The 27585-nt window shown below is 42.8% G+C and overlaps 1 protein-coding gene across 1 annotated transcript in view; it reads right to left on the bottom strand.

Annotated features, from left to right (window-relative positions):
- The window catches only part of KCNU1 (potassium calcium-activated channel subfamily U member 1), a 138971-nt gene extending 113156 nt beyond the window's left edge, over positions 1–25815 (bottom strand). The window contains exons 1-7 of the mRNA XM_069572840.1: positions 25627–25815; positions 21880–21996; positions 7840–7901; positions 6637–6727; positions 5333–5444; positions 4110–4185; positions 2149–2224 (exon numbers count right to left, since the gene is read on the bottom strand). Of these exons, the coding sequence (XP_069428941.1) occupies positions 2149–2224; positions 4110–4185; positions 5333–5444; positions 6637–6727; positions 7840–7901; positions 21880–21996; positions 25627–25815 (723 nt within the window). The remainder of the gene's footprint in view (positions 1–2148; positions 2225–4109; positions 4186–5332; positions 5445–6636; positions 6728–7839; positions 7902–21879; positions 21997–25626) is intronic.
- Between the last annotated feature and the right edge of the window lie 1770 nt (positions 25816–27585).

Raw genomic sequence — 27585 nt, 5'->3', positions numbered from 1 at the left:
CTTCCTTTTAAAAAGGTTAGCAACATGCGTATTATCATATGTGAAACAGATCGCCAGTCAAGGTTTGATGCATGAGACAGGGTGCTCTGGGCTGGTACACTGGGATGACCCTGAGGGATGGGATGGGGAGGGAGGTGGGAACGGGGTTCAGGATGGGGAACACATGTTCACCCATGGCTGATTCATGTCAGTGTATGGCAAAAACCACTACAATAGTGTAAAGTAATTAACCTCCACTTAAATCAATACATTAAAAAAATGAAAAGGTTAGCAACCAATACAAAAATAGCAAACACAAAATGCAAACATGTTAGGGCCAATAAATAGGCCTGCAGGCCCCATTCAGCCTGGTAATTGCTACTGAAAGAAAAAACAAACAAAAACAAACACCTGTTACCATGGTTTCTCCTTTAGCATCCTCTTGCCCTCTGTTCTGTGAGGGCCAACAGGTCTCTACAGGGAGACTGGTGACTGCTTCTTCCAGGGTGGACCCACGCCCTTGGGCTGACCTTCTAGATGCAGGAATCTACCTTTGCTACTGTGACATTTCTCAGGGAAACCGTGTCCTGCCTGCAAGAGGAGGAAGGATGTGGCAGCCTGCATATTCCCTTTCTTCTCTAATTGATGTACAGTTGATTTATAATATTGAGTTCATTTTAGGTGTGCGTCGCAGTGGTTCAGTGATCTCCTTCTGACAATTTTTCATTATAGGTTATTACAAGATATTAATATAACTCCCTGTGCTATAAAGTAAATATATAGATATATATAAATATATAAATCTGCTCAGTTGTGCCCAACTCGTTGTGACCCCATGGACGGTAGCCCACCAGGCTCCTCTGTCCATGGGATTTCTCAGACAAGCATACTGAAGTGTGTTGCCATTTGTTTTCCAGGGGACCTTCCCGAACCAGTGATCAAACCCACATCTCCTCATCCCCTGCGCTGGCAGGTGGTTCTTTGCCACTAGCGCCTCTTGGGGAGCCCTATAAAGTAAATACTTCCTGCTTACCTATTTTGTGCATTGTAGTTTGTTTCTTGAAACACCAAACACATTTGGTGTTTGACATTTTCCTTGATGAACTGAACATGGCTAAGTTTTTTTTTTTTTGACTTATTTTTTCCTTTTTCTTGTTATTTTGAAATGGATTTTTGAGAGGAAGAGCTCAAGTGGAAAAGACTTCTGCTCTGTTTTCTGTTTTGCTTTGCTTTTCTCAAAGGCCTTTGCAAGCTTTTAGCAGCCCACTTTACCTTCAGCATTTTCTAATGACCTCTCCTCAACTTTCCTGGAGCAGTTAAGTCCAGGAGTTTCTTTCCTATTGCTGAAATCCATTTATTATGTTGCTGATTACGTGAGATGAGAGCTAATCTTTCTTGTGGACAAAGGAGGCAGCTGTGTACTCAGATTGACTCCAGGAGAACCAAGAAAGTCCCCAAACTCCCCTTTGCAACTCAGCAACTGCTCCCCCCACAACCCTCCAGCTTTTCTAAGTACGAAATTCTCTCTGACCCTGTATTGCTTTATCTATTTATTTTTTATAATGATATTTATATCATTTATTACTACTTATTGGAGGAGTAAATGGCAACCTACTCCAGTATTCTTGCCTGGAGAATCCCCTGGACAGAAGAGCCTGGCTGGTTCCGTAGGGGAAAGTTAAGTCCATGGGGTCACAAAGAGTCGGAAATGACTGAGGGACTAAACACACATTACTATTTATATTATTATATGTAAGTATACAATATGTGATTTATAATTTATAATACTAATTATAATTTATAGTATTATTTATTATGTCTTTATTTCTTCATTTCTCTGATCCTTTATTCTTTTTCAAGTTGCTGGAAACCCTATGATACAGTGATACATTTTACCTATTGCTTATACCTTAGATGAATAAGCTTATTAAATCCTTCTCTAAGAGCAGGTTTTGAGAGCTTGGAGAAGACGCATCGATACTGTGAGTGTAGGAGATACATGCTTGTGAGAAATACGGGGTGGAGAAAACCCACCCAAAGGAGGTAAAAAGACAGACCTCACGCTGATCACAATGATGGAGACAGGAGCTCGGGAGGTTTGCCTCCATTCTTCACAGAAAAGACACGCATGCTCACCAGCCACATCAGGGGGTTGGATGAGATGCTCACCAGGTGAATGAATCCTGCAGCCGTGAACCAGGTGCTCAGAACGATGGATAATAGCTTGCAAAACTTCACGGAATTGCTAGGGGAAGAAAGACAGTGTTGCTGGGCTCTGACAGGTTCCAGAACAATACAAACACCTCATCCTCTAAACTGCTGCTCCTCAGAGCTTGGTTCTGGACCAGGAGCAATGATACACCTTCCCTGGGAGCATCCTGGAAATGAAGAGCCCCAGGCCCTGCCTTGATCTCTGATCTGCAATATTCCTGGATCCCCTCTCCTTACGCATATACACCTTACAGCTGGAGAAGCACAGCCCCGTGACACACTCTTGTTCACAACCCTTGATTGATTCTGGGGGATGATCCCTAGCCTGATATTATATTGACCAAAGGCAGAGGCCCAAGGAGCCAGAGAGTGGACCTGCAAAATGAAATTTTGAGTGGATCACAGAAATGAAGAAATGGATTAACGAAGAAATGGATTAAATGAAGAAATGGAAGTTGATTACAGAAATGAAGTTCCATATCGCTAAACTCATGAGAGGATCCTTGGAGGAAGAAGATCAGACAAGCTCCTGTCTCCTAAGGAAAGCCTCTGAGTTTAGCTGAAATCTCTGGGGATCTCAGCAAGGCTGCCTGTCCCACAGAAACAGCCCTTTCTTCATAAAACATCAACTCTTAGCAGGGAGACCCAGCTGGCCAGAACTAGTTGATGATGCTTCTAGTGAGAATGCAGGGTCATGGAGATGGTGTGTACGTAATGTTAGACCAAAATGCTTACAGCTTTAACAGGACTGGCACTTAAAGGTTCTGGGTTGGCCAAAAGGTTTGTTCGGAATTTTCTACAAAATGGTACAGAAAGACCCAAATGAATTTTTTGGCCAACCCAATATTTGGATTCTTTTTTTTTTTTTAACTGTAACTTTAATTTTGTGGAGACATTTAAATGGTTCTATTTCTCTAAGAATGAGTTCATTGCTGTTACTGGGCAGCTCTCAGGCTTGGAGAAACTATCTTACATTCCTAGAAAGCTGTGGTGTGTTTCATGACAATGATTGTGTAGAATTAAAGTGGCTGATTTCTTTGGTGATCCACTGCTTATTTATTTAGTAAAATATTGTTTAGCCTCCATGTGTTTGTGTTTTTTATAGTTTTTTTTTTTCTCCCCTGTAATTGACTTCTAATCTCATAGCATTGTGGTCAGAAAAAATGCCGGATATGATTTCAATTTTCTTGAATTTACTGAGGCTTGATTTGTAACCCAAGATGTGATCTACCCTGGAGAATGTTCTGTGTGCACTTGAGAAGAAAGTGTATTCTGCTGCTTTGGGATGGAATGCCCTATAAATATTAAGTCTATCTGGTCTAATGCATCAATCAAGGCTTGTGTTTTCTTATTAACTTTCCATCTAGATGATCTGTCCATTGGCATAAATGGGGTGTTAAAGTTCCCCACTATTATTGTGTTACTGCTGATTTCCCCTTTTATGGCTGTTAGCATTTGCCTTAAGTATTGATGTGCTCCTATGTTGAGTACATACCCGTGTACAACTCATATCTTCTTGGACTGAACCTTTGATCATTATCTAGTCTGTGTCTCTTTGATCATTATGTAATCTTTTTCTCTTATAACAGTCATTATTTTAAAGTCTTTTGTGTCTGAATTGCTTTAAGAAAAAAACTTGGGGGGAGGGGGAAGAGTTAAAGCCTAAATGAATGGACACATTGCAGATCCAAGAAACAAAGAAGAAGCAAACTCTTCAAGATGATTGCAAACTTGCAGCCAGTGTGTGAGGTTAATGCAATGGGAGAAAAGTAAGCGAATGCTACCTTGGGGAGTGAGGGATTTCATGATGTTGGCGCTGAAGTTTCTGATGGGAAATGAGCTGAGTTGAAGGTGCAGTTAACATTTGAATTTCCTAATCCAAACGAGTAAGGCATACTTGGGGCAGGGCTGGCATTTACCTGGTGCTGATGGCTTGCAGAATTTGCAAGATTTGAGGGAGTTCCAGCAGCCGCAATGCTCGTAAGAACCTTAAACCTAAAAGCAATCAAAAAAGAAAGCTGCAGTCTGAACTACCCTACACCTAAGACTGTTCATGTTCTCTCTCTCCCTGAAATGCTCAAATACATCACAATGTCATCAGTTTAAGACCATGAGGACTAGTTCAAATCCTGATTCACTTAATGGCTATTGTCATCTAAAGCAACACCCTTAGCTCCTCTGGCTCCTCATCTGTAAAATGGGAATTATAATGATACCCACCTCAAAGTGCTGCTGAGAATTATCATTACTGCAAAGCATGTAATAAGCACAACTCACATTTTACTCTGTTAAACTCTTTTTTAGAATGGAGAGCAAATGATCTGTAAACCACTTAAACTCCTGACGGCAGAATCTCTGTGATATGCTCCCCAGGGCTTGCATGCTGTTTGCATTTATGTGGTTTGATAATAGCATCAGTAAGGAATACTTTTGTAGATAATAAGTAATATGATTACATAAAAACTGACAAAGGCCACAGCAGGCTCATGTACTGTCAATACATCTACCTTAAAGACGAAGTAACTAAATTAAAAAATCTCTAACAGGTCATTGCATGTCTGGATACGAGGATTTGTAGGTTTTAGATCTGGGAGGCTTTTCACTTCAGTCACGTGGGATCCCAGCACAAAGGTGCTGAGGTGGGTGGGGATGCTGGGGTCCTTTCCCTCCAGGAGCAGATAATCCCTAAACAATAAAACCCTTAGGTATCAGATGACATCAGGCCCATCACTAGGGGCTGGGATTAAAAAAAATGGGTTCTGAAAATACATTACAAAACCATATAAACATGGTGAGGAATTTTTTAAATGGCAATTAGGCTTTAAAAATGGGGGCCTCCTAGGTGGCACAGTAGTAAAGAATCCACCTGCCAGTGTAGGAGATGCAAGAGATGAGGACTGGATCCCTGGGGCAGGGAGATCCCCTGGAGGAGGGCATGGCAACCCACTCCAGTATTCTTGCCTGGAGAATCCCATGGACAGAGGAGCCTGGCGGGCTACAGTCCATATGGTCGCAAAGAGTCAGACATGACTGAGCAACTGAGTACACACAGGCTTTGAAAGTAAATAAAGAATACTTAGGAATGAATGTTGAGGGTTTTTTTTTTTTTTTTGAAATTGCTTGATTCCCACAATTCACTTACCCAGCCAGTTACTCTTCAAATAATAAGAAATAAAGGTGGGTGGGATGGTAAAGATGTCTACAATCGAATTCATCTCCAACCAGAATTTGAGCTTGTCATCTGCTGCCAGAAACTATGAAATAAAAGCACAAGACCCTAAATTCTGTTACCCTCAAAAATTTTACAGTAAACACAAAAGTGGCTTTTTTCAGGTATTTTTCATTCATTAACTGAAGCTCTGACCTCATTCTATCACATACATACATTTTATATTTATATATGCATATACACTCATTTGTGTTTATATAACTAAATAGTTGACTTAGTGGTAAAGAATCTGCCTGTCAATGCAGAAGAGGCAAGAGATGCAAGTTCCATCCTGAGGTTAGGAAGATCCCCGGAGGAGGAAATGGCAACCCACTCCAGTATTCTTGACTGGAAAATTCCGACAGTGGAGCCTGGTGGGCTACAATTCATGGGGTCGCAAAGAGTCGGACATGACTGACTGAACACACACACAGCAGATAATGTATATTTATGTGTGGTCCTCAGTAGAAAAGGTCTCCAAGTTCAGCTGGCCAAGGCTTGTGTTTATGGACTCTCCTATTTAGATTAAGAAAGGAAGCACTTCTAGCAGGGAGGATCTGCTATAAAAATAAGATTTCGATGGCTACTGAGGTTGAATAAGTCTTGAAGCAAGGTCATATAAATACATATATATGTGCATATATATATGTGTACACGTTTGCATGTATATATGTATACATCTCTAAATGTATGAGAGATATGTATACACATCTCTCTAAAACATGGAATAGATAAATCTAAAATCTAGGTCTAGGGTGGGCCCTCAAAAATTGCTTGTGGAATGAGACAACTACTCAATAGAGGAATGCAACAAAATTAAAAGCACAGAGTATTTTATAGAGTCACATGGCACATAAGCCATCAGTGGAGCTGATGACATTTTCAGAGGCTTGTTACCCAGGTTCTGCTATTTTGTGATTACTAGTTGCTTCTACTCAGTGGCACGTGGGAAGCCAACAAGAAAAATTCAGGGTGACAGGGCGATGATATTCTCTAAAGGAATCCTTTCCACTCATGCTGAAATTGTTGGCCTGGTTTACAGGCTCAAGCGCAGGAGAGAGTTTTGGGGTCTCATTATAACTTTTGACAATTCAGGACCCAGACCCTCTGGCTGTAAAGCCTGAGAGCCTAGGCAGATTCTCTGAAGAAGGCATCTCCTTGTATCACACAGATCTCTTCTGGACGTGCCCATCAAGCTCCTCTGTTTACTCCCACATTCGACGGGTATAGGCACTTACTCTCAGCCCAAAATAGAAACTAAAGAAAGCATTGAAGGTCAGATCAATCGGGATGGTTCTGTCGTGGTACGAAGAACAGCTTCTTACTGGGCTAGAAAAGAAACAAGGACAGTTTATAAAGATGGACACTTTAAAAGCTGTGACTACAGAGGACACAATAAAGAGAAGAGGTGGGCAATTTTCTATTTATTTACCATGAATGGTCAACCCAGACTCTTATGTGCACATCTCAAGGAAATTACTTTTCTCTTCGGAGTACAGGTATGCATGAACAAAACGACTGCACTGTCAATGGAGCTGAGAAAAAAAGGAGAATTACCTGCTCTTCTTTTCATACAGTTTGTTGGTTGCATTTCCATTTTATCAATGGGATTGAGTGGCACATGGGTTATCTGGCTTTTTATGGTTTGCAAGACCATCTTCCCAGCCAAGACATTTCGGCTTCAGTATACTTCTGAGAGAGAGAGCTACTCCAGGTCAAATGAACTGATCTGAACCAAATTCCAAGAAAACGTTCCTAATAGATCAGTAAGGAATTTATGAAGCAAAGATGACTAGTTTCTGTAAGATCTCTGAAGTTGCCTGACTCATGTGGTCCTGTAATCTCACTTTACTTTAGCTGGAACCCAATATAGTTCCCAGAGGATCAGCATGGAGTTCAGACTATGTTGGGTTGTGTCCCAGAAGCTGTCCTGACTGTGGCAGAAGTGAGAGGAATGCCTGCAGGGAAGAACACAGGATATGGGCTCCTATGTTCCTGATGAGGTCTAGCATTTTCCTTTCTCAAGACCATCCAGACTTGTCTGAAATCTACGAGAAACCCTGAAATGCCTATCGAACTTCTGCTTCAACACCTAAGGAGCCCAAGGGCTGTGTGGCCCACATAGAGGGTCTAAAGGAGGGGTAACAGCTAGAGGTTTGTAGTCCCAGAAACTAAAGCAGTCTTATGCATAGCACCCCTGCTCCTAGCAGTACAGAATGACAGGATACAGAGGAAACGCATGCATTTGTGTGTGTGTGTGTGTGTGTGTGTGTGTGTGTAGCTGGGTTTAGTACTTTCTGGGGGAAACGAAACACTTATCCTTTTTTATGAGCTTCTGTGTGTATCTGTGAACGTATATTAAACATTATTCCTGAGAGAAAATTCCAAATTAGCTGGCAGCCTACTGATATAAGCAGACAAGACTGGGGAAATTTACTTACTCAGTAGAGTTGATGAAATAGATTATAAGAGACCCGATGCTTAGGACAAAGACAAGGATAACCTGGAAAACAAAAAAGAGAGAGAGAGAAATGTACAGATCCATTTTGTTAACATGAACATAGGTGAATAAGCATACCACCAACATTGTGTTTTCCCTTTTTCCCTTCCCTATATAGTGAAGTCGCTCAGTTGTGTCCGACTCTTTGTGACCCATGGACACCAGGCTCCTCTGTCCATGGGATTTTCTAGGCAAGAGTACTGGAGTGGGTTGCCTTTTCCTTCTCCAGGGAACTTCTCGACCCAGGGAGCAAACCCGGGTCTCCCGCACTGTAGACAGACGCTTTACTGTCTGAGCCACCAGATACAGGTTCCCTATATATCTGTGGCCATTTTTTCAAACATTCATTTGTTCATTCAAGAAAAATGGATTGGTTCCGACAAATGCTGTTTGAGTCCACCTGTATGAGATGCCTGGAGAAGTTGAATTCAAAGAGTCAGAAAGTACATTGGTAGGTGCTGGGAGAGGGGTGGGCGGAGGGGGATGGGGAGTTAGTGTTTGATGGGGGCAGAGTTTCAGTTTAGGAAGGTGAAATTTTGGGAGACAGATGATGGTGAGAGTTGCTAAACAATGTGACTGTACTTAGGGCCACTGAGCTTTACAGCTGAGTGTGGTTAGGATCATATGTTTTATGTTATGTGAATTTAACAACAATAAAAAAATTAAATAAATGAAAAATTTAAACAAAAGCTGATTGGACCTTTACTATAATCAATAAATGAACCTGTACCCTCCCATAACTTCCTTAATTTTAACTTTCACGCACTTCAGAATAAACAATTGGTCCTTTCTGCTGCTCCTAAGGTTTTCTGAGCTCTGGAAGTCCTATCGTTCACTCAGGCATTCACCAAACATTTATTAAGTGCTTAATACGTGTTATTCACTTTATTACACGCTAGAAAATGAGGGCCATGGAATATGGACTCTGAATTTGAGTCGCTGGTGATGGTGGAGAAGAAACAGTCCCAAACCTGCCCCTCTAAGGGGCGATCAGACTCTTGACAGGAGAGAATGTCCTATAAAGTCAGAAGAGAAAAACGAGTGCTTGAACTTGCCAATGTATCTGGTCTGTAAAATAAGAATTTGTGGAATGCAATGAGAAATCGACCCATTTAGAATCTTCAGTGCATTTGGATGAAATCTTTTGCAGCCTCTGATTTTTCAGGTCAACTGTACGTAACCAGTTAGTTCTAGTTTCCAAACATTACAAAGAAATATGTTCAGTCCAATGTAAAACTCAGACTTTTATTTACAATTAAAGCTTCACTCCGCTCCAACTCAGGTGCCCCTTGGACAGGCTACCTGTATTTGAAAAGTGGTCAGTGTCTTTTCTCTGTTAACCTTTTTTATTTTTTAGTCCTACTAGCCTAGTGACTAGGCTCCCTCTGGCCTCTAGAGACTTGAGATTCATAGGTCAGTGTCAGGGAGTGAATTGAAAGGGAGGTAGGCCAGGTAATAGCCAGAAATCTTGGACCTGGCTGGTGTTAGATCACTAGGCTCTCACCCTTGGGCTCTCCAGGCAAGGGAGGTGTTAGTTTGCTTTCCTGGGTTGATTCATTGCTCTGTAGAGATCCCAATTTAATTTATATTCCTATTCAAAAGCTATTTGTTTCGTACCTCTCATGCCCCAAGAATCATTCTGGGGATTGGGATATATCCATCAAAAATATACTCAAAGATCCCTGCCCTGTGGAGCTCAGGGTCTGGACAATGAAGTAATTAACACGTACCTTAGGTGATATGTGAGAAGATGTGTGCTAAGAAAAGAAAGGAGAGCAAATGAAAAGATCAGAAGTGCAAGGGGAGAGGGTAGACTGGCTGCGTGTAGATAATATTTAATAGCTAAGTGTCCCCACTGCGGTTCTCCTGAGCTGAGTGGAAGCACCTTCTCTCGCTGGCTGCTCACACCTCCTCCTCCTGTATTCTGCTGGGACTCCTCCCTCCAGATGCCTACTTGGACAGGTTCGAGAAGAGTCTCGCCCGTGACCCATGTCTGGCCCATGGACCAGCTCGAGCACCCTTTGCCCCAAGAAACACTGGAAGAACAGATTATCTTCAGGGTGGCCATCTCTCTTAACCAACGAACCAGGCATCAGCTTGTGTGTCCCCAAAGTTCTAAGAGATGCAATCTGATCTTTCTAAGTGGTCTCTCACTTGCCAGGAGAGGAAAGCCCCATGCCTCCCCACCACTACCCCACTACAATAAGAGCTCCCTCCAATTTCCAGTTTACCCTAATTTACATGGGATTGGTCAAGATGCTAAGACTTTCAAATGGTTTTCTTTCAACTGCTTTGTAAGTGGCAGAAGCTGTAGCTTACTGGGAATTACTGACATCTATTTTTCTTGGGGTCTCAACTCTTACTGTCTGTTCTATTTTAACATCTGAATCATGAATCGATGGAGACATCACTAAGTTAGTGGGTCTCGTGGAGATATTAGGTTACAAATGTAGTCTGAAGCTCAGGAAAAAATGTTGGGGGTGAATGTATATAAAATATACATATATCAGCAGATGAATCATTATTAATAGTTTTCATGAAATATTTTTTCTTCTTGTACATATAATTACATATTTTTCTCCAAGGCTACATTCCATAAGTGATTATTCATGTGTAAATCATGTATTGACAAATCTCCAGAAATATGGTGGCAAGGCCATATATTTGCAGCAATCCATGACATAGAAATGAACAAAAATATAAATAAAAGAGGGAAATTTTAGCTTTATGCAAGAAGAACATCAACTTCATGTAAAAAGGATGTAAAATGTAAAAAGTATGTAAATGTAAAAATGTAAAAAGGATGGTCCAGAAATTATGTGTAACAAACAAGAAAATGTGTACCAAACCAGAATAAGGCTCTGGGAGCTAACAGTTTGTGAAGGCTGTTCAGGTAAAAATGGGAGATATTCTGAGAAGACTTAGGAATTTCCCTTGGGTTGAAGGAACAAAGTCTGGAAGTGCTGGCTGGCTGGCAGAGGTAGAAGCCCTCCATCTGGGCTTTGATTTCTGCCTGGTGTGTGCATGCTCAGTCCAACTCTCTGAGACCCCAAGGACTGTAGCCCACCAGGCTCCTCTGTCCATGGGGTTTTTCAGACAAGAATACTGGAGAGGGTTGCCATTTCCTTCTCCAAGGGATCTTCCCAACCCAGGGATCAAACCCATGTCTTCTGTATCTCTTGCACTGGCAGGTAGATTCTTTACCACTGAACCACCCGGGAAGCCCCAGTGGGACTTAAAACCCCTGTTCAGCTGGTGGATGGTTATGGGTGTCTTCAGAATACAAACAGCCGTCAACGCAGTTGACAAGGGGCGCTATGAAACCCTAGATCTTCCTTTGCAAAAGTGAGCAGACAACAGAAAATTGACAATTACGCAGAAAGGATAAGAAAACAGGAGGATCAGGCCAACGAAACAGATGAAATAACTTCCGGTGAAAGAGCGAAAGTGAAGTCGCTCAGTCGTGTCTGACTCTTTGTGACCCTGTGGACTGTAGCCCACCAGGCTCCTCCATCCATGGGATTCTCCAGGCAAGAATACTGGAGTGGGTTGCCATTTCCTTCTCCAGGGGATCTTCCCGACCCAGGGATTGGACCCAGGTCTCCCGCATTGCAGGCAGATGCTTTTAACCTCTGAGCCACCAGGGAAGCCTCACAGAATACATAATCAAACGTTTCAGAATTCCCGTTAGTGTTCCTGGTGAGATTCTAAAGATCTGTGAAACAGTACGGGAGGATTGGAAAGGCAGAGGAACATGGGGGTAACACAGGCAGTAACTGCAAGAAGCTGCGCCCCCAGGTGCTGGGGGATCAACAAAGAAAGGTCAGGATTCTCGATATTGAGCATCTTAAAAGAGGTGCCCTTTGGAGATGGGCTTCAGACTTGGGCAGAGGTGTCCTGGATTGGCTAGTGAGCTTTGGTTCCAGCACCGTTGGAAAAAACTGGGAATGGAAACCAAACGTGGCTGCTGGAGAGAAAAACCTGATGAACTGAAGCTGAAAACAACAGACGCAAAACACAGAAGGAGGGGTTCCTCCCCCCACTCTAGAGCACAAGGGTGACAAGCGACCTGTGGCTGCTGAGCACTAGCCTCACGTGGCAAAGCAGAGGAGAGAGAGGGGTTTCAGAGACCAGAAACAAGGACATAGTATCTAGCAAGTATCCTTAAGGAGCCAGAACACTTTGAAACAGCACTTCCAGAGATTTTAGGAAAAAGGATTATAAGCCAAGAATTCTAAACCCAACCAAGTTATAGTTTACTTCTGAGAGCAACAGAAAAGAATTTTTGGACATCCAAGAATTCGGAAAGTACACATCTACCATTTCCCTGGCAAATGAATATGGCAAGTACTCAAGAAAAAAAAAAAAAAAGAAAGTTAAAATAAGTTACATAAGAAAAGTGATGCCTAATAAAACAGGTAAAATTAATGGAATTTTTAACTCTAAAGAAAATATTAAGAAAGAAATCTAACCCGTTGTACAATGCTAAAAGCCCAAAACAAAACAAAACCCCTAAAAACAGTGGCAATCTGGAACTGAATGTTCAGATTATTTCAACAATTTCAGGAAAAAAAAAGAGGGGTGGTGTGGAGGAAAAATGGGCCAATAGTCTCATGGGAGAGCAGTATACAGCTATAAAACAGGCAGATATGACTAGAGAGAAATATAGGTGGGGAGTTTGTTCTGAACTTCATTTCCTGAAATGCTTATGATATTCTATTAAAAATGGAAACACCCAAGTCAAAAGATGCAAAAGACAAAGAAGGAAATGGCAACCCACTCCAATGTTCTTGCCAGGGAAATCCCATGGACAGAAGAGCCTGGCGGGCTACAGTTCATGGAGTTGCAAAAAAGTTGGACACAACTTACTGACAAAGCAACAACACAATTTCAGCACTCACGAGGCCACTTGTGTATTGACTTAACCACAATTAATTCAGCCCAACTGTTAGAGGCTTGTCACTAACACTGAGGGGGGTTTAAACCAACAACCACATCCAAAACAGATAAGCAGAAAAGAGAGCCGAAATTCAGAAATCTGTCATAGGAATACTAATAGTGGGTCTGTTTGCTGTTCCATGGCCGCTTACAACATGGCCAAGCCAGTTGCAACACTGCAGTCTTAGTCACTTCACCTGGGAGGGTGGAGAGGCGCCAATGGCTCCCTTGATGCTGTGGGCTGATGGATTCAGAGCTCAGAGGCCAGAAGCTAATGCTGCCACACAAACACAGGCCTCTGGGGGAAGGTGGCAGAGGCTGAGCCCAGAGCTAGGTAAAGATCTCTGCCCTCTCTGGTCCAAAACAGCACTGCACCTCCCTTCCACATACTATCAAAGTGTGGTCTGAGGACTCTGCCCCAGGAATCCCAAAGCCTTCTCAAGGGAAATCTGTGAGGTCCTTTATTTTCTAACTACAGACCTATGTGAAGCTGGGTTTTCTCAGTATGTTTCAAAACAACATACTGCCTCTAGAAACAAATTTAAGATTCTAGCTGTCTTGAACTAGACCAGACAGAAAAGACATTTGCAAAATTATAAAAACAGTACTACTCTTCTAATTAAGTTTTGGAAAACTTTGACTATTAAAATAAATGCCATTTATATTACCCCCAAAATGCAAAAGAAATAAAATGAATAAAAAACAACAAATAAGGACCAGTTGGTAAAGAATCCACCTGCAGTGCAGGAGACCCCAGTTTGATTCCTGGGTCACTAACATCCACTGGAGAAGGGATAGGCTACCTACTCTAGCATTCTGGCCTAGAGAATTCCATGGACTGTATAGTCCGTGGGGTCTCAGAATTGGATATGACTGAGCAACTTTCACTCACCTCAACAAATAAGGAACATAGATATCAGCCAATTGTCAGTATTTAGTACACCTACGGCTTTGATGCTGGGAAAGATCAAAGGCAGGAGGATAAAATGGTTGGATGATATCACCAACTCAATGGAAATGAGTTTGGGTAAACTCCGGGAGTTGGTGCTGGACAGGGAAGCCTGGTGTGCTGCAGTCCATGGGGTCGCAAAGAGTCAGACACGACTGAGTGACTGAACTGAACTGCATGAAGGGTTTACAATACTCCCTGCAACATTTTAAGGAAGGTTATTCACATTATATGAAAGAAGTGCAGTTTGGGAAAAATTAATTTGCTCAAGATGAAGTGCAGAAGCCAATGTTTTAAGTTCACGTCTTTCAGAATTCTCATTCACCATGTCATTTTGCCTCCCCAATAAGGAACAAATATGTTACAAAGGTCCTAGTTGTTTATCCAATACCCACTCTCCCTTTCCTTACTAATAGACCTCCCGTTTGTTTGCTTAAGCCACAGATATTTAGATAGCCTATTATGCAGTAAATTCAATCTCTAAATATTATAAAGACCAATGAAACAGATCACCATAAAGGAAAATAATTAAATTCTCCTGGTAAATTAACAAATAAATGTATTCTTAAATCAATAAACACAAAAATCCAGCTACATGGTATTTAAAGAGACACATAAGAGGAAATAAGAAATCAAGACTGAAAGAAGCTGGGCAAAGACATCTCAGTCAAGTATGAATAAAAAGAAAGCAATGTTACATGCTAATATTAATCCTAAAATATCCCAGGGATAAAAAAATCTACAAAAAACCCCAACTCTATGTGACAAAAAACACCTAGTTAATGTGACAAAAATGAATATTTCATATTAGTAAAACGCACTATCGACCACGGAGATATAACAGGTAACTATGCATCAATTGATGCTATATAACATATCTAACTCTACATCTGATAGAAATGCAAGATATTTGATAAAACTATAAAATCATGAATGAAAAATTTGGACACTCCCTTTCCAAGCAGTCAGCAATTAATTAAGGGTAGGAAAATACATATAACATCATTATAGTGCCTTTATGTCAAACCATACACATTCTCTCAAAAGTCCATTGCTGCTGCTACTGCTAAGTTGCTTCAGTCGTGTCCGACTCTGTGCGACCCCACAGACGGCAGCCCACCAGGCTCTCCCCTCCCCGGGATTCTCCAGGCAAAAACACTGGAGTGGGTTGCCATTTCCTTCTCCAATGTAAAGTCCATTACACAGTAATAAAAATTGACCATGTACTAGGTAACAAAGAATTTCCCCATAAATTTCATCAACTAGAGATCATAAAGGCAGTGATATTCTTGGTCCATCAATTTCACCAAAATAGAAAAGAGAGTCTTCCATTCCTAAGGAAACAAAAGCACGCATGCCTCGATAGATTACGAATCCAACCGTAAATCAAAATTAAAACTTAAACAACTTAAAGACGAATCAGGCATTTCTAAAAACCAGAATATCACTTGCCAAGGCCTGTGAAATGTGACCAAAGACGCGTTCGGAGGAAAACATTTTTATAAATGAAACGCAACTGAATAACCTGTTGAAAAGCACTCAGCCCAGATGACTGGCCAGGTGCAGGCGCGCAGGCGCAGTGGGGCCGCGCTGGGCATGCGCAGTGCAGCGCTGTGGCTTCTAGGCTGTGCCTGGCCAGGTGAGGCCGCCAAGGTTCCCGATTCAGGGATCTCCAGGTTGACAAGACGACTGGTGGCCCTCGGCAGAGGTGACTGGGGAGACAGTGTGAGTGCGAGCTCGGGAAAAACAAGTTCATCCAAGCTGCTCCAGCGATGAAAATAGGCCCAGTGATCAGGAAATTGACCACCATGATGATTTAGGAGGAAACAAACTGTGGAATACGTGAACTGTGAACTTCCAGATGTTCAAGCTGGTTTTAGAAAAGGCAAAGGAACCAGAGGTCAAATTGCCAACATCCACTGGATCATCAAAAAAGCAAAGAGTTCTAGAAAAACATCTATTTCTGCTTTACTGACTATGCCAAAGCCTTTGACTGTGTGGATCACAATAAATTGTGGAAAATTCTTCAAGAGATGGGAATACCAGACTGCCTGACCTGCCTCTTGAGAAACCTATATGCAGGTCAGGAAGCAACAGTTAGAACTGGACATGAAACAACAGACTGGTTCCAAATAGGAAAAGGAGTATGTCAAGGCTGTGTATTGTCACCCTGCTTATTTAACTTCTATGCAGAGTACATCATGAAAAACGCTGAGCTGGAAGAAGCACAAGCTGGAATAAAGATTGCAGGGAGAAATATCAATAACCTCAGATGTGCAGATGACAACACCCTTATGGCAGAAGGTGAAGAAAACTAAAGAGCCTCTTGATGAAAGTGAGAGTGAAAAAGTTGGCTTAAAGCTCAACATTCAGAAAACTAAGATCATGGCATCTGGTCCCACCATTTCATGGCAAATACATGGGAAAACAATGGAAATAGTGAGAGACTTTTTTTGGCTCCAAAAATCACTGCAGATGGTGACTGCAGCCATGAAATTAAAAGACGCTTGCTCCTTGGAAGATAAGCTATGACCAACATAGACAGCATATTAAAAAGCAGAGACATTACTTTGCCAACAAAGGTCCATCTAGTCAAGGCTATGGTTTTTCCAGTGGTCATGTATGGATGTGAGAGTTGGACTATAAAGAAAGCTGAGCGCCGAAGAATTGATGCTTTTGAACTGTGGTGTTGGAGAAGACTCTTGAGCGTCCCTTGAACTGCCAGGAGATCCACCCAGTCCATCCTAAAGGAAATCAGTCCTGAATGTTCATCGGAAGGACTGATGCTGAAGCTGAAAATTCAATACTCTGGCCACCTTATGTGAAGAACTGACTCATTGGAAAAGACCCTGATGCTGGGAAAGATTGAAGGTGGGAGGAGAAGGGGATGACAGAGGATGAGATGGTTGGATGGCATCACCGACTTGATGGCCATGAGTTAGAATAGGGTCTGGGAGTTGGTGATGGACAGGGAAGCCTGGTGTGCTGCAGTCAGTGCCTCTCACGGTCGGGAAGCTGCAAACAAGGGAGCTAGCATGAGGAACTCCGCTCATGGCAGCAGTCCATGAGGTCACAAAGAGCTGGACATGACTGAGTGACTGAACTGAACTGAAGTTATTGGCCAGGACCCCAGAACAGAATGAGGAAGGTGTGGAAAGGAAGCAGTCTGAGAAGTACCACACTGCTTCTGCAGAGGAGCAGGAAGACATCAAACTCCATTCCTGCACTCCCTTGCATGGGGCATGGAGAAACTGAGCCCAGGATGGGCAGGGACCTATCCTCAAAGGTGCCCATTCCTACCAGGCCTCTGTGATGCGAGCTGACCAGTGCAGTGGCTTCCTGGCCTTGAGAGGAAAAAGTACCTGTGGATGGTTGTCTGAGGAGTGTCACGGTTGCTGCTGGAGGCTTCTGGGAACCGCAGTGATGATCTAAAGGAAGTGTGATAAATATAAGATGGCCAAGGCCACCTCTACCCAGGCTGGGTACCACAGGTAGTAGGGGGAGGGCAGAGCCTCTTCTGCCCCTTAACCTATAGGTAAGGATTGGCCACCTGATGCGAAGAGCTGACTCATCTGAAAAGACCCTGATGCTGGGAAAGATTGAGAGCAGGAGGAGAAGAGGATGACAGAGGATGAGATGGTTGGATGGCATCACCGACTCAATGGACATGAGTTTGGGTAAGCTCCGGGAATTGGTGATGGACAGGGTGGCCTGGCGTGCTGCAGTCCATGGGGTCACAAAGAGTTGGACACGACTGAGCAACTGAACTGAACTGAACTGAAGGATGATCCTTTTCAAGGCCAAGCTTCACAAGGTGGAGCAGCTTAGTTATCATTCCTTGACCCCACAGCCTCGCAGGGCCCCATGGGGCCACGAGGGTGGGGCATGCTTTCCTCCATGTCTCCTGCTTTAGCTCCTCTCTGAAGCACCTAGATAATAGCATTTGATGCACATTTCCTGAGTTGTTTTGCAAATGGAAAAAACCTCCTCCTCTCCAACAAATATGCTTAGTCGCTCAGCTGTGTCTGACTCTTTGCCACCCCATGGACTGTAGCCCACCAGGCACCTCTATCCATGGGGATTCTCCAGGCAAGAATATTGGAGTGGGTAGCTTATCCCTTCTTCAGGGGAACTTCCCAACCCAGCAATTCAAGTGGGTCTCCTGCATTGCAGGTGGACTCTTTACCAGCTGAGCTACCTGGGAAGCCCCCAGCAAATGGAAGATGTTATTTATTTAATCACCTTGAGCACCTGGCCCCAGGCCAGAGCCTAAGGACTGATAATGTTAACCCCATGACACCACCCTGCTATCTCATCATCAGCCAGTGGGTTTTAAAAACACTCTGCTAAAAGTGGGAGTTTGGGCTTTTCAGGGCACGAACCACTGGTCTCCTTGCATGGCCCTGCAATAAACCTTTGTCTGCTCCATACTCCAACATTTCAGTTTGTTTGGCCTCACTGTACGTCAGGCACAGGACGTTGCACTGCCTTAACAATCCTTCTTTCTTTGGAAGCTAGTACTCACTGTGCCGGCCCTTTGTGAGGTGCCATCTGTCAAGATTTGAGGATTTCTCCCAATAAACTCAGGGCCCATCCAGTCAACTCATCCCCAAACTTAGGGTTGGGCACCTTTGGATAGTGTGAAATGAAGCAGTTTTTTGTTTCAGAAAAGGTTTATTAGAAAATTCTCACCCTGAATGGCTGGGGTAGCATGGGCTATAGAACTATTTTCATTAAAACTGACTGGAGGGGGGAAAAAGAAATTAAAATAAATGGAGGAAAACAAGATATTGAAATTAAGAAGGATAAAAGTGATATCAATTGTGATATTAATTATACACTACACACACACACACACACACACACACACACACACTCACATCTTTATTTTGGGAGGCTCCAAATTCACTGCAGATGAAATTAAAAGACGCTTGCTCCTTGGAAGATAAGCTATGACCAACATAGACAGCATATTAAAAAGCAGAAACATTACTTTGCCAGCAAAGGTCTGTCTAGTCAAGGCTATGGTTTTTCCAGTAGTCACATATAGATGTGAGAGTTAGACTATAAAGAAAGCTGAGCACCGAAGAATTGATGCTTTTGAACTGTGGTGTTGGAGAAGACTCTTGAGCGTCCCTTGGACTGCCAGGAGATCCACCCAGTCCATCCTAAAGGAAATCAGTCCTGAATGTTCGTTCATTGGAAGGACTGATGCTGAAGCTGAAAATTCAATACTCTGGCCACCTGATGTGAAGAACTGACTCATCTGAAAAGACTCTGATGCTGGGAAAGATTGAAGGTGGGAGGAGAAGGGGATGACAGAGGATGAGATGGTTGGATGGCATCACCGACTTGATGGCCATGAGTTTGAGTAGGCTCTGGGAGTTGGTGGTGGACAGGGAAGCCTGGCATGCTGCAGTCCATGTCCAAAGAGTCAGACACGACTGAGTGACTGAGTTGAACCGACAGACACACACACTCTCACATATGACAGAGAAACCTAGCTGGTTACAGTCCATGGGATTGCAAAGAGTTGGACACAACTGAGCGATTAACACAGACACACACACACATATATCATGAAACAAACTAGTTTGCCTTTGACAATTCCTTTATTTTCAAACTTTAGTGCCTCTTGAAATTCTAAAACATAATTAGACTGTGTCAACCCATGCTTCTTAAAAACTCCTCAATGACTCCCTGTTGCATCAGAATAAATCCTCCCATTTGAGCAACCTAAGCATTGCAGGGCCCTCCCATCTCTACTCAGACCGCACTGTTCTCCTACCTCCTGGCCTCTGACACAGGAATCTCATTTGGCGTTTGCAGTAATTTGAACCCCTACTTCCACAAGTCTCTTCTCTCAAACAGGAAACTTGTTCTTTCTGCTCTGTAATCTCTTTATTCTTCTGATTCTTCAGGTCTCAGCTCAAATCTTACCTTTTCAGAGATTTCCTCTCAGATTACTGCATCTAATGTGGTCTAACTCCAAAAGCACCAACATTCTCAAACCTACCCCTCATCATTCTTTTACTGATAACCATCTGTATTTATCCCTTCTGTTTATGTACATATTTATCACTTCTACCTCCACGAGAATTTCAGTCCCTCAGTGTAAGACTCTTGCCTGCATTTTTCACCATATTGAGAATATATGCTTTGCGTGTAGCTGCAAACAACAAATATTTGTGGAAAGAAGGAAGAAAGGAAATTACGAAGAAAGGATGGGTGGAAGGAAGGAGCCATCCCCACCCCACCCCATCCTTTCATACACACTTGCTTGGAAGCCTCACAGAGACTATTCTGCTTTCTATCGTTCCAACTATTTAATCATAAACTGTCAGATCAAAAGAACAATTTTTCCACCATTAAATAAGTAATATATATTGGCATGTACTCGACGCTTATTCCTTCCCACCCACTCTCTATATGATATAGGTGTTAGGTTCTCTTTTGCCTCATGCCAGTCACCTTGACTGCTTTAGTCCCAACATTGTCCACATGTAATCTGACATGATTTGAACCCTTGATGAGAGCCTAACCAACAAATCCCTGATAAAAGTTTAAAAAAGAACCAGAAAATCCTTCTCTAACAGGTCTTGGGGATAAGGATTTCAAAAAAGAGACCAAAACTCTAGGAGGAAAAAAAAATAAGAGGGAGGCACATTCTCAGATGATTCAGTATTCACTGCAGGGTTCATCGACGTGAGTTTACTTGTGTACTTTAAGTTTTAAAAGCTAGTTAGATCTGAATTAAGTAACATTGAGTTTTCTAGAAAAGAATGATGTATGAATCACAAAAGACGGTCGTCGTTGGTTCCCACACAGCTCCTTCCACCGTGTTACCACGCGATGGCAGCACACACTCACGTTACAGATTCTGATTTTGAATGTTTCACATCACACAATACTACTGAAATGATGATCAGGGTGATAGTCATTTACAGGGCGTCTGCTATTTCCAGACAATGGGGTATAAACGTTCCCCCCGCAACATGGTCTTTTTCTCTCAAGGAGCCCATGGAGCAGTGGGGGGAGACAGGCTTACGCACAGATAATTTTAAGAACAGTAGAAATGATAGAAACCTAGAGATGGGGACTCTTAGATTAATACAGTGGTTGCGGTTTAGTCGCTTAGTTGTGTCTGACTCTTTGCGACCCCTGGACTGTAGCCACCAAGCTCCTCTGTCCATAGGATTTTCCAGGCAAGAATACTGGAGTGGGTTGCCATTTCCTTCTCCAGGGGATTTTCCTGACCCAGGGATTGAACCCAGGTCTCCTGCACTGAAGACAAGAGTCTTTACCAAGAGAGCTAGGGAGATAAGGTAAAATTTCCCTGATGAGATGATGCCTGGATTGAATTTTAATGCATCAGAGTTTACCTGGATGAAAACAGGAAGTAAATGATAAATAGTCAGAGGCAAAAAAAGACTAGCTTTTTAAAATTTATTTTTAATTGGAGGATAATAGCTATACAATGTTGTGTTGGTTTCTGCTGTACAACAACATTAATCAGCTATAAGCATACATACATCCCCTCCCTCTTCAGCCTCCTTCCCAGCCCCCTCCATCCCACCCTCCTGGTCATCACAGAGCACCCTTTGTGCTAGACAGCAGCTTCCCCACTAGCTGTGTGTTACATATGGTAGTGTATATATGTCAACACTGAAGAAAGGAAGCTGTTAGCATCAAAGGAGGGGGAAATACCTGTCCCTTACAGAGCAGAGAATCCACTACAAACCAACATTATTTGAGCGTCAGCTATATGCCCGGCATCCATCTACATTACAAAGAGAACAAACCATCTACATACAAGGTGAACAGAATGCACACAATCTTTGCCCTAATCAAGTTTTTCTTCTGGGGGATAGACTGACAACAAATAGAAAATACAATGCCAAGTGATTCTCTTCACTCCAAAGGAAAAAGCAAGCAGAATCATAAGTTGGAGAGCGTAGACGCAGGGAGACAGCTGTTAGGAGGTAGTGATGTTTTGGGAAAGGCTGCCAGGGAACAGCAGACACCTTTGCGTGGACCATGCATCACAGTCGTGGCTAAAGTCTTTTAGCAAGTGGCCACTGGGAACGTACTCACCAATACCTGTCCCACGAAAGTCTGTGCCGAGAGCAGCATTTCTATACGATCACGAAAGTGGCCCTGGAAGGTGAGACTTCTTGATTGCTTACGTCTCATGTTACCTGAATTAAATTCCTAGAAGCAAGAGAAAGAAATGGAGAGTGGGTCTCAGAGGAGGTCATGGGTTTCATGTGTGGTTGATGGCGTCTCCTGCTGTGACATCAGCCAGAACCTCTCCACCTTGTCCCACCCCAGGAACCTTAAGTCCCCTCTTCCATGTTTCACAGGATGAATCTGACTCGGTTTGCATTTTACTGCTCTTCCGCAGTAGTTTCTTTCTGAACCCTTCAGTCTTTGCCATGTCTGTCTCACACCCTTCATACCGACTCTGTCGTAATGATCAGGGTTGAGAGAAGCAAGCTTCTTTCTGCTCTGGGAATAAGTGTCTTATCCTTTTCCATCAAGATACATGGACAAAGAACAAAGATTACAAGTGGATTTCTAGGTGGTTAGTTAAGTATCTGTTTTGTTTTGTTTTGTTTTTTAGCAAGAAAGAAGAGGGAAATGTTTAGCCATTTTATGTTGATTTTAATTCCTTATCTGGTATCCTGTCCTGTTGAAACTATGATCCTTCCTCATGTTTATAAAATGCCTTTACTTATTATACAATCTTTGGGTTCCACCTCTGCGGATTCAACCAACATCAGATGGAAAATAGTTGGAAAAACAATTCCAGAAAGTTCCAGAAGACAAAGCTTGAATTTGTGGGGTGTTGGCCTCTAGTTACACAGCATTTACATTGTACTTGTTATTATAACTCATCTAGAAATGATTTGAAGTGTACTGGAGACATGCACAAAGAATGTGCAAGTACTATGCCCTGTTATATAAGGGACTTGAGCACCCTCAGATTTGGGTATGGGGGGGATGTCCTGCAACCAACCTGTTGCTGATACCAAAGGATGACTGTATTTGAAATTTATAATAATCTTATGAGGTAGACAAAGTAAGTCTGATTGAATCCATTTTATACTGAAGGAAACTGAGGTATAGCAAAATTAAATGACATACTCGTGGGCAGGCAATGAAAACAGGCTGGAGGCTGACAACAGCCTCTGGGTCTGTTAGTCTTGAGCTAGTCCACAAAAAGACACAAGTGAATGGGCATTGATCTCACCATGTAGACTAAGACCTCTGACTTTTAGAAAAGCTCATTTCATGTGGAGCCAGGCTCTTGAAATGATATAATTCCTCTATCTATATTTTATGAATGGTAAGAAGTCTCATTAAATGACTATTTGATAGAGTTCATATCTCCATCAACGATTGCCTCTAATACCTATGACTCATCCTGTGCATTCCTGGGAAGTTGTCTGGGCATCAGTTTTTTTTTTTTTTAAAGATATTCAGTGACATGAATATGGAACACTCATTTGAATTCCATTATAAAATCGAGGTGCCTTCTGTGGGAAAACAAATTGGCCCTAAGATATAATAAAATCGTACTTATGAATGTAGTAAATCTTTTAAAATGCACATTTAAGGAGAAAATTATGACTCTCCAAATAATTTTTTTAAAACAACTTTCCACAGTACCTAGCTTTGTAGCATTTTTGCATTAGGCCAACATTCCCAAAGGCTTAGAGGAAAATACAACACTCTCAATTCAATTAGATCTAACAAATTATTAAGAAGTCATTCAATTGTTATCAAACTCTCTCCTCAGGATTTAAAAGAACTGCACAGTCTGTCGGTTGCTAAGACCCCACTGATTACCATTTTGCAACTTCTTCTTCCTATCTGAAGTGAAAGGTACCTCTGGACTGGAAGGCAGACATAAATTACATCCAAAGAAAGACATGAAAAATACAGCAAATGTTTGTGGACAAATGGGTTCTCAAATTTTTGTAAACCACAGAAAAATGAATATAATGGGGGAGAAGATACACTTCTGGAAGCAGAAATCTAAGGAGACTAAATAATTCTACCAATTTAGTTGTGCACTAAAAAAATAAAATAAAGATAGAAGGCAGGTTCACTATATCCACTACCCATTTGTGCATCCCAGTAGTCTCACTAAGCAGTCAGAACCCCAGGATTCTTCTTCCAGTTGTAATGCCACTGCTTGTTGTCTTTAATCTGGAAATACTTAGTAATAGCATTGGGGCTTCCCTGGGAACTCAGTGGTAAAGAATCTGCCTGCAATGCAGGAGACGGGCAAAACTCAGGTTCAATCTCTGGACGGGGAAGATCCCCTTGAGGAGGAAATGGCAACCCACCCCAGTATTCTTGCCAGGAAAACCCATGGACAAAGGAGTCTGGGTAGACTGCAAGTCCATAAGGTCACCAAGAGTCAAACATGACTGAGCAGACAGAAAGCTCATTTAGCGCAAAAAAAAAAAAAAAAAAATCTATAAACTTCCATATTGGACACTTCTCAAATGCAGACACCTGAATTTCATGTAATGACATTGCCAATGCCCTGAAAAAATTACCTAGTTATAAATTCTTTTATGTTAGTTTATGTTTAGCATCAAGAGTCAGTGCTTCAAGGAACTGTTCAGGATTAATTGCAAAACACAGTTGAAATGTGTTTTGTTTTGGAAATCAGAGAAATGAAGCTGGGGAAAAATAACAGAGAGCATTCAACCACTGGTACTGGAATAGCCATTATGTAGCATTTGAGTGTTGCTATTCCTTTAAGCCAGCTTCCCTGATGGCTCCGTGGCAAAGAATCCGCCTGCCAATGCAGGAGACAAGGGTTTGATCCCTGGGTTGGGAGGATTACTGGAGAAGGAAATGGCAACCTAACCTGGTATACTTGCTTGAAAAATCCCTATGGACAGAGGAGCCTAGCAGGCTCCATGGGGTTGCAAGGAGTTGGACAAGGCTTAGTGACTGAAGAAGAACAGCAACAGTCTCTTAAGCAGAGTTTTCCCTGGATAAGATACCATGGCTCTTTACCATTATCATTTTCCAGCTGTTATTCAACAGCCCCCACCCTTGCAAAGCTTGTTTGGGCATAAAAAAGTGTGTCTGCATTTGCGGCTGGATGACACGTGCAACGTGTGCATGGGTTTCTGCGGGTGCGTGTGTACAGCTTCCTGAGTTGTTTTAACGTGTATAAAAGGCAGTGTACACTTCTGAGTACCTGAACCTCTTGCACGAATGATCCGGAAAAGTGAGGTTGACCCTGGTGTCTCTTCTGCCTCCCTCGTGGTACCTAACATGACTGTCATTTTGAAATTCGAAATAGAAGCATAGACAGAGTGCTGGGCGTGCTTAGTTGCTCGGTCGTGTCTGACTTTTTGAGACCCCATGGCCTGTAGCCCCCCAGGCTCCTCTGTCCGTGAAATTCTCCAAGCCAGAATACTGGAGTGAGTAGCCATTCCTTCCTCCAGGGGAATCTTCCCAACCCAGGGGTCGAACCCAGTTCTCCAGCATTGAAGTCAGATTCTTTACCTTCTGAGCCACGAGAAACTCAGTCTTAGTAGATGTTTTTTCAAATCAGTGACCTCTATTTCCAGAGCTAACATTCAGCATCACCCACATTGCGCTTCTCCCAGAGGTGGGAGAGGAGGCCTGGCCGTGTAGCTGTGCCCTTTGGAATGACGGCCTGGGGTCCTGCCCCCGAGCGGGGTGGACACATTTCTAAGTCACTCCACCACAGCTCTTAGCCCAGGAAAACTGGGTGATGCCTTTGTGGTCTTCTAAACACAAACACAAGCCAAACCTGTCTCTGATCTTTGTAACAGGGGAACTGACCAGGAAAATTCCCTTGCTCTTTTTCCATTTGTTAAAACTCCTCCTGATGAACCTGGATATGAATAAGACGAGGAATCCACAGAAGAAGATGACAGTGGAGGAAAGAATAAACACCGCCTGGATCTCAGTTGTACAAGATAACTTCCCCGTGCCTTCCTCAAGATCATCCTTTGTCTTGATTAGAAACATCTTGAGACAGAACTGTCTGGTGGCCTCCTCTGTGATGTCATGATCACACGGCAACGATTCCAGGAATTAGAGTTCAGCGTGTCAGGGTCCTAACCCCCTTGTGCAGCAACAGTGAAGGAGTCCAGTAACCAATGAGGTGCCGACTCACAGGATGCAACTGAATGAATAGCAGAAGGTCCAGGATGTGGGTCCTCGGAAGACCAGAATTCTAGATGGGATGCTGTTACTGACTTTCTCCATGACCTTGAGAAAGCTGCATCCTTCGTGGCCATGGTCAAGGGGCCATCTATCTGGCTTGTGCAAGCAACTTTAAGAGAGCTTCTTTTTTGACTGAGATGACCTTGAATCATGCGTGAGTCCACAGGCTGACTCTTCTCCTGAGCGATACCACAGTCTCAGTAACCTCAGAGGGACGGATGAGAAGAGGACTTCAGGATTTTTGTGTATCCTCTCAGTCGGAAAGGCAGAGTACAGGGGTTGCAGGAGGCAACTTTGTGAGGGGGAGCACTGGTTGATTGCTTTTGAGCTCAGGAACCCGTTCCCTCCATCTCTTCTTTTATGCGACTCTCTCCTTTCTTGCTTTTATCCCTGCCCTGTCAGCAAACCCTTTGGTCCAGTAGAGGTAAAGTTCAAAATGAGAGCAATAGCTTTTATTTCCTCTGGTGTTTCCAAAGGTGTAAGAAATGTCATGCCTTTCGATGTGCACAAGTAGTGGGCAAAATGTCAGTGCCCGGCGGAGGGGCTAGTTCCCCCAGTTATTGTGAAGATGACTCTTCTTCACGCTGTTGTCTGTCCTTCGGCGTCTGCCTTGACTCAGCTACCTGTGGCAAATGATAGTGATAGCTTTTCCTAGAAAGGCTACCACGGGCAGATTTCCTTCCTTTCAGTTTACCTATAATTTTCACAAAAGGCTGTCATTAAGCTCATTGGCTAGCAGAGGGCAGCATGATAAAGAACTCTGTTCTAGGAGTCCAAAGCTCTGAGCTCCAAACACAGTCCTTCTGTTAAGTTACTATGTGGGGTCTTCCAAGTCACTTACTTTTCAACAGTCTTACTTTAAGATAATACAGACTTGATGGCATCTTTAAGAACTCAATAAGGTAGTGGGATCGTATTGTGAAAAGCACCAAACAATACAAGAAAAGGTACGCTTAGCTAGTAGAGTTCTTGTTATGAATGGCATTGATTCTAAAGAAAAGGAGGAAACAGATAAAGCAAGGAAGGGAAGGGGGAAGGAAAGGAGGGAGGAGGGGAGAAGGAAGGAAGGGACCACAGGAGGAAGGATTTTGTTCATATCCCACACTCACACTATATGCCTATAGATATGTGGAAAATAAGATCACAGTTTCCAAGTCGAAGTTCATTCACCTTGTTGACTTAGTCTGGTTAAGCTGTCATCACCAATGATATTTTCCCGCTTCCTGACGTTTGCCATTTAATATTGTCAAAGTACAACCTGTCCTCTGAAAGAAGTGCCATCAGCCGAGTGTGTATATGCACAGGACATGGTAGTGGGGTGTGTGTGTACACCCAGTGGCATGGTGTGTGTGTCTGTGTGTATGTGCTTCCTAGCACGAATGTTGAGCAGATACTATATTCCAAGAACTGGAAGCACGACGGAGAATAAAAAAGACTAGTTCATCCCTTCCCAGGGGATCCAGCTGTCAAAGGAAAACAGTTACAATTAGAAACTGACCACGTGTCCGGGGAAGAAGTCAAGTAAGTAGAAGGAGGGCCCTCACCCAGCTGAGGCTCCCCAGATGTGCTCAG

This window comes from Ovis canadensis, chromosome 26 (assembly GCF_042477335.2).
Source record: "Ovis canadensis isolate MfBH-ARS-UI-01 breed Bighorn chromosome 26, ARS-UI_OviCan_v2, whole genome shotgun sequence".
NCBI lineage: Eukaryota > Metazoa > Chordata > Mammalia > Artiodactyla > Bovidae > Ovis > Ovis canadensis.
This window is presented reverse-complemented; position numbering and strand designations above follow the sequence as displayed.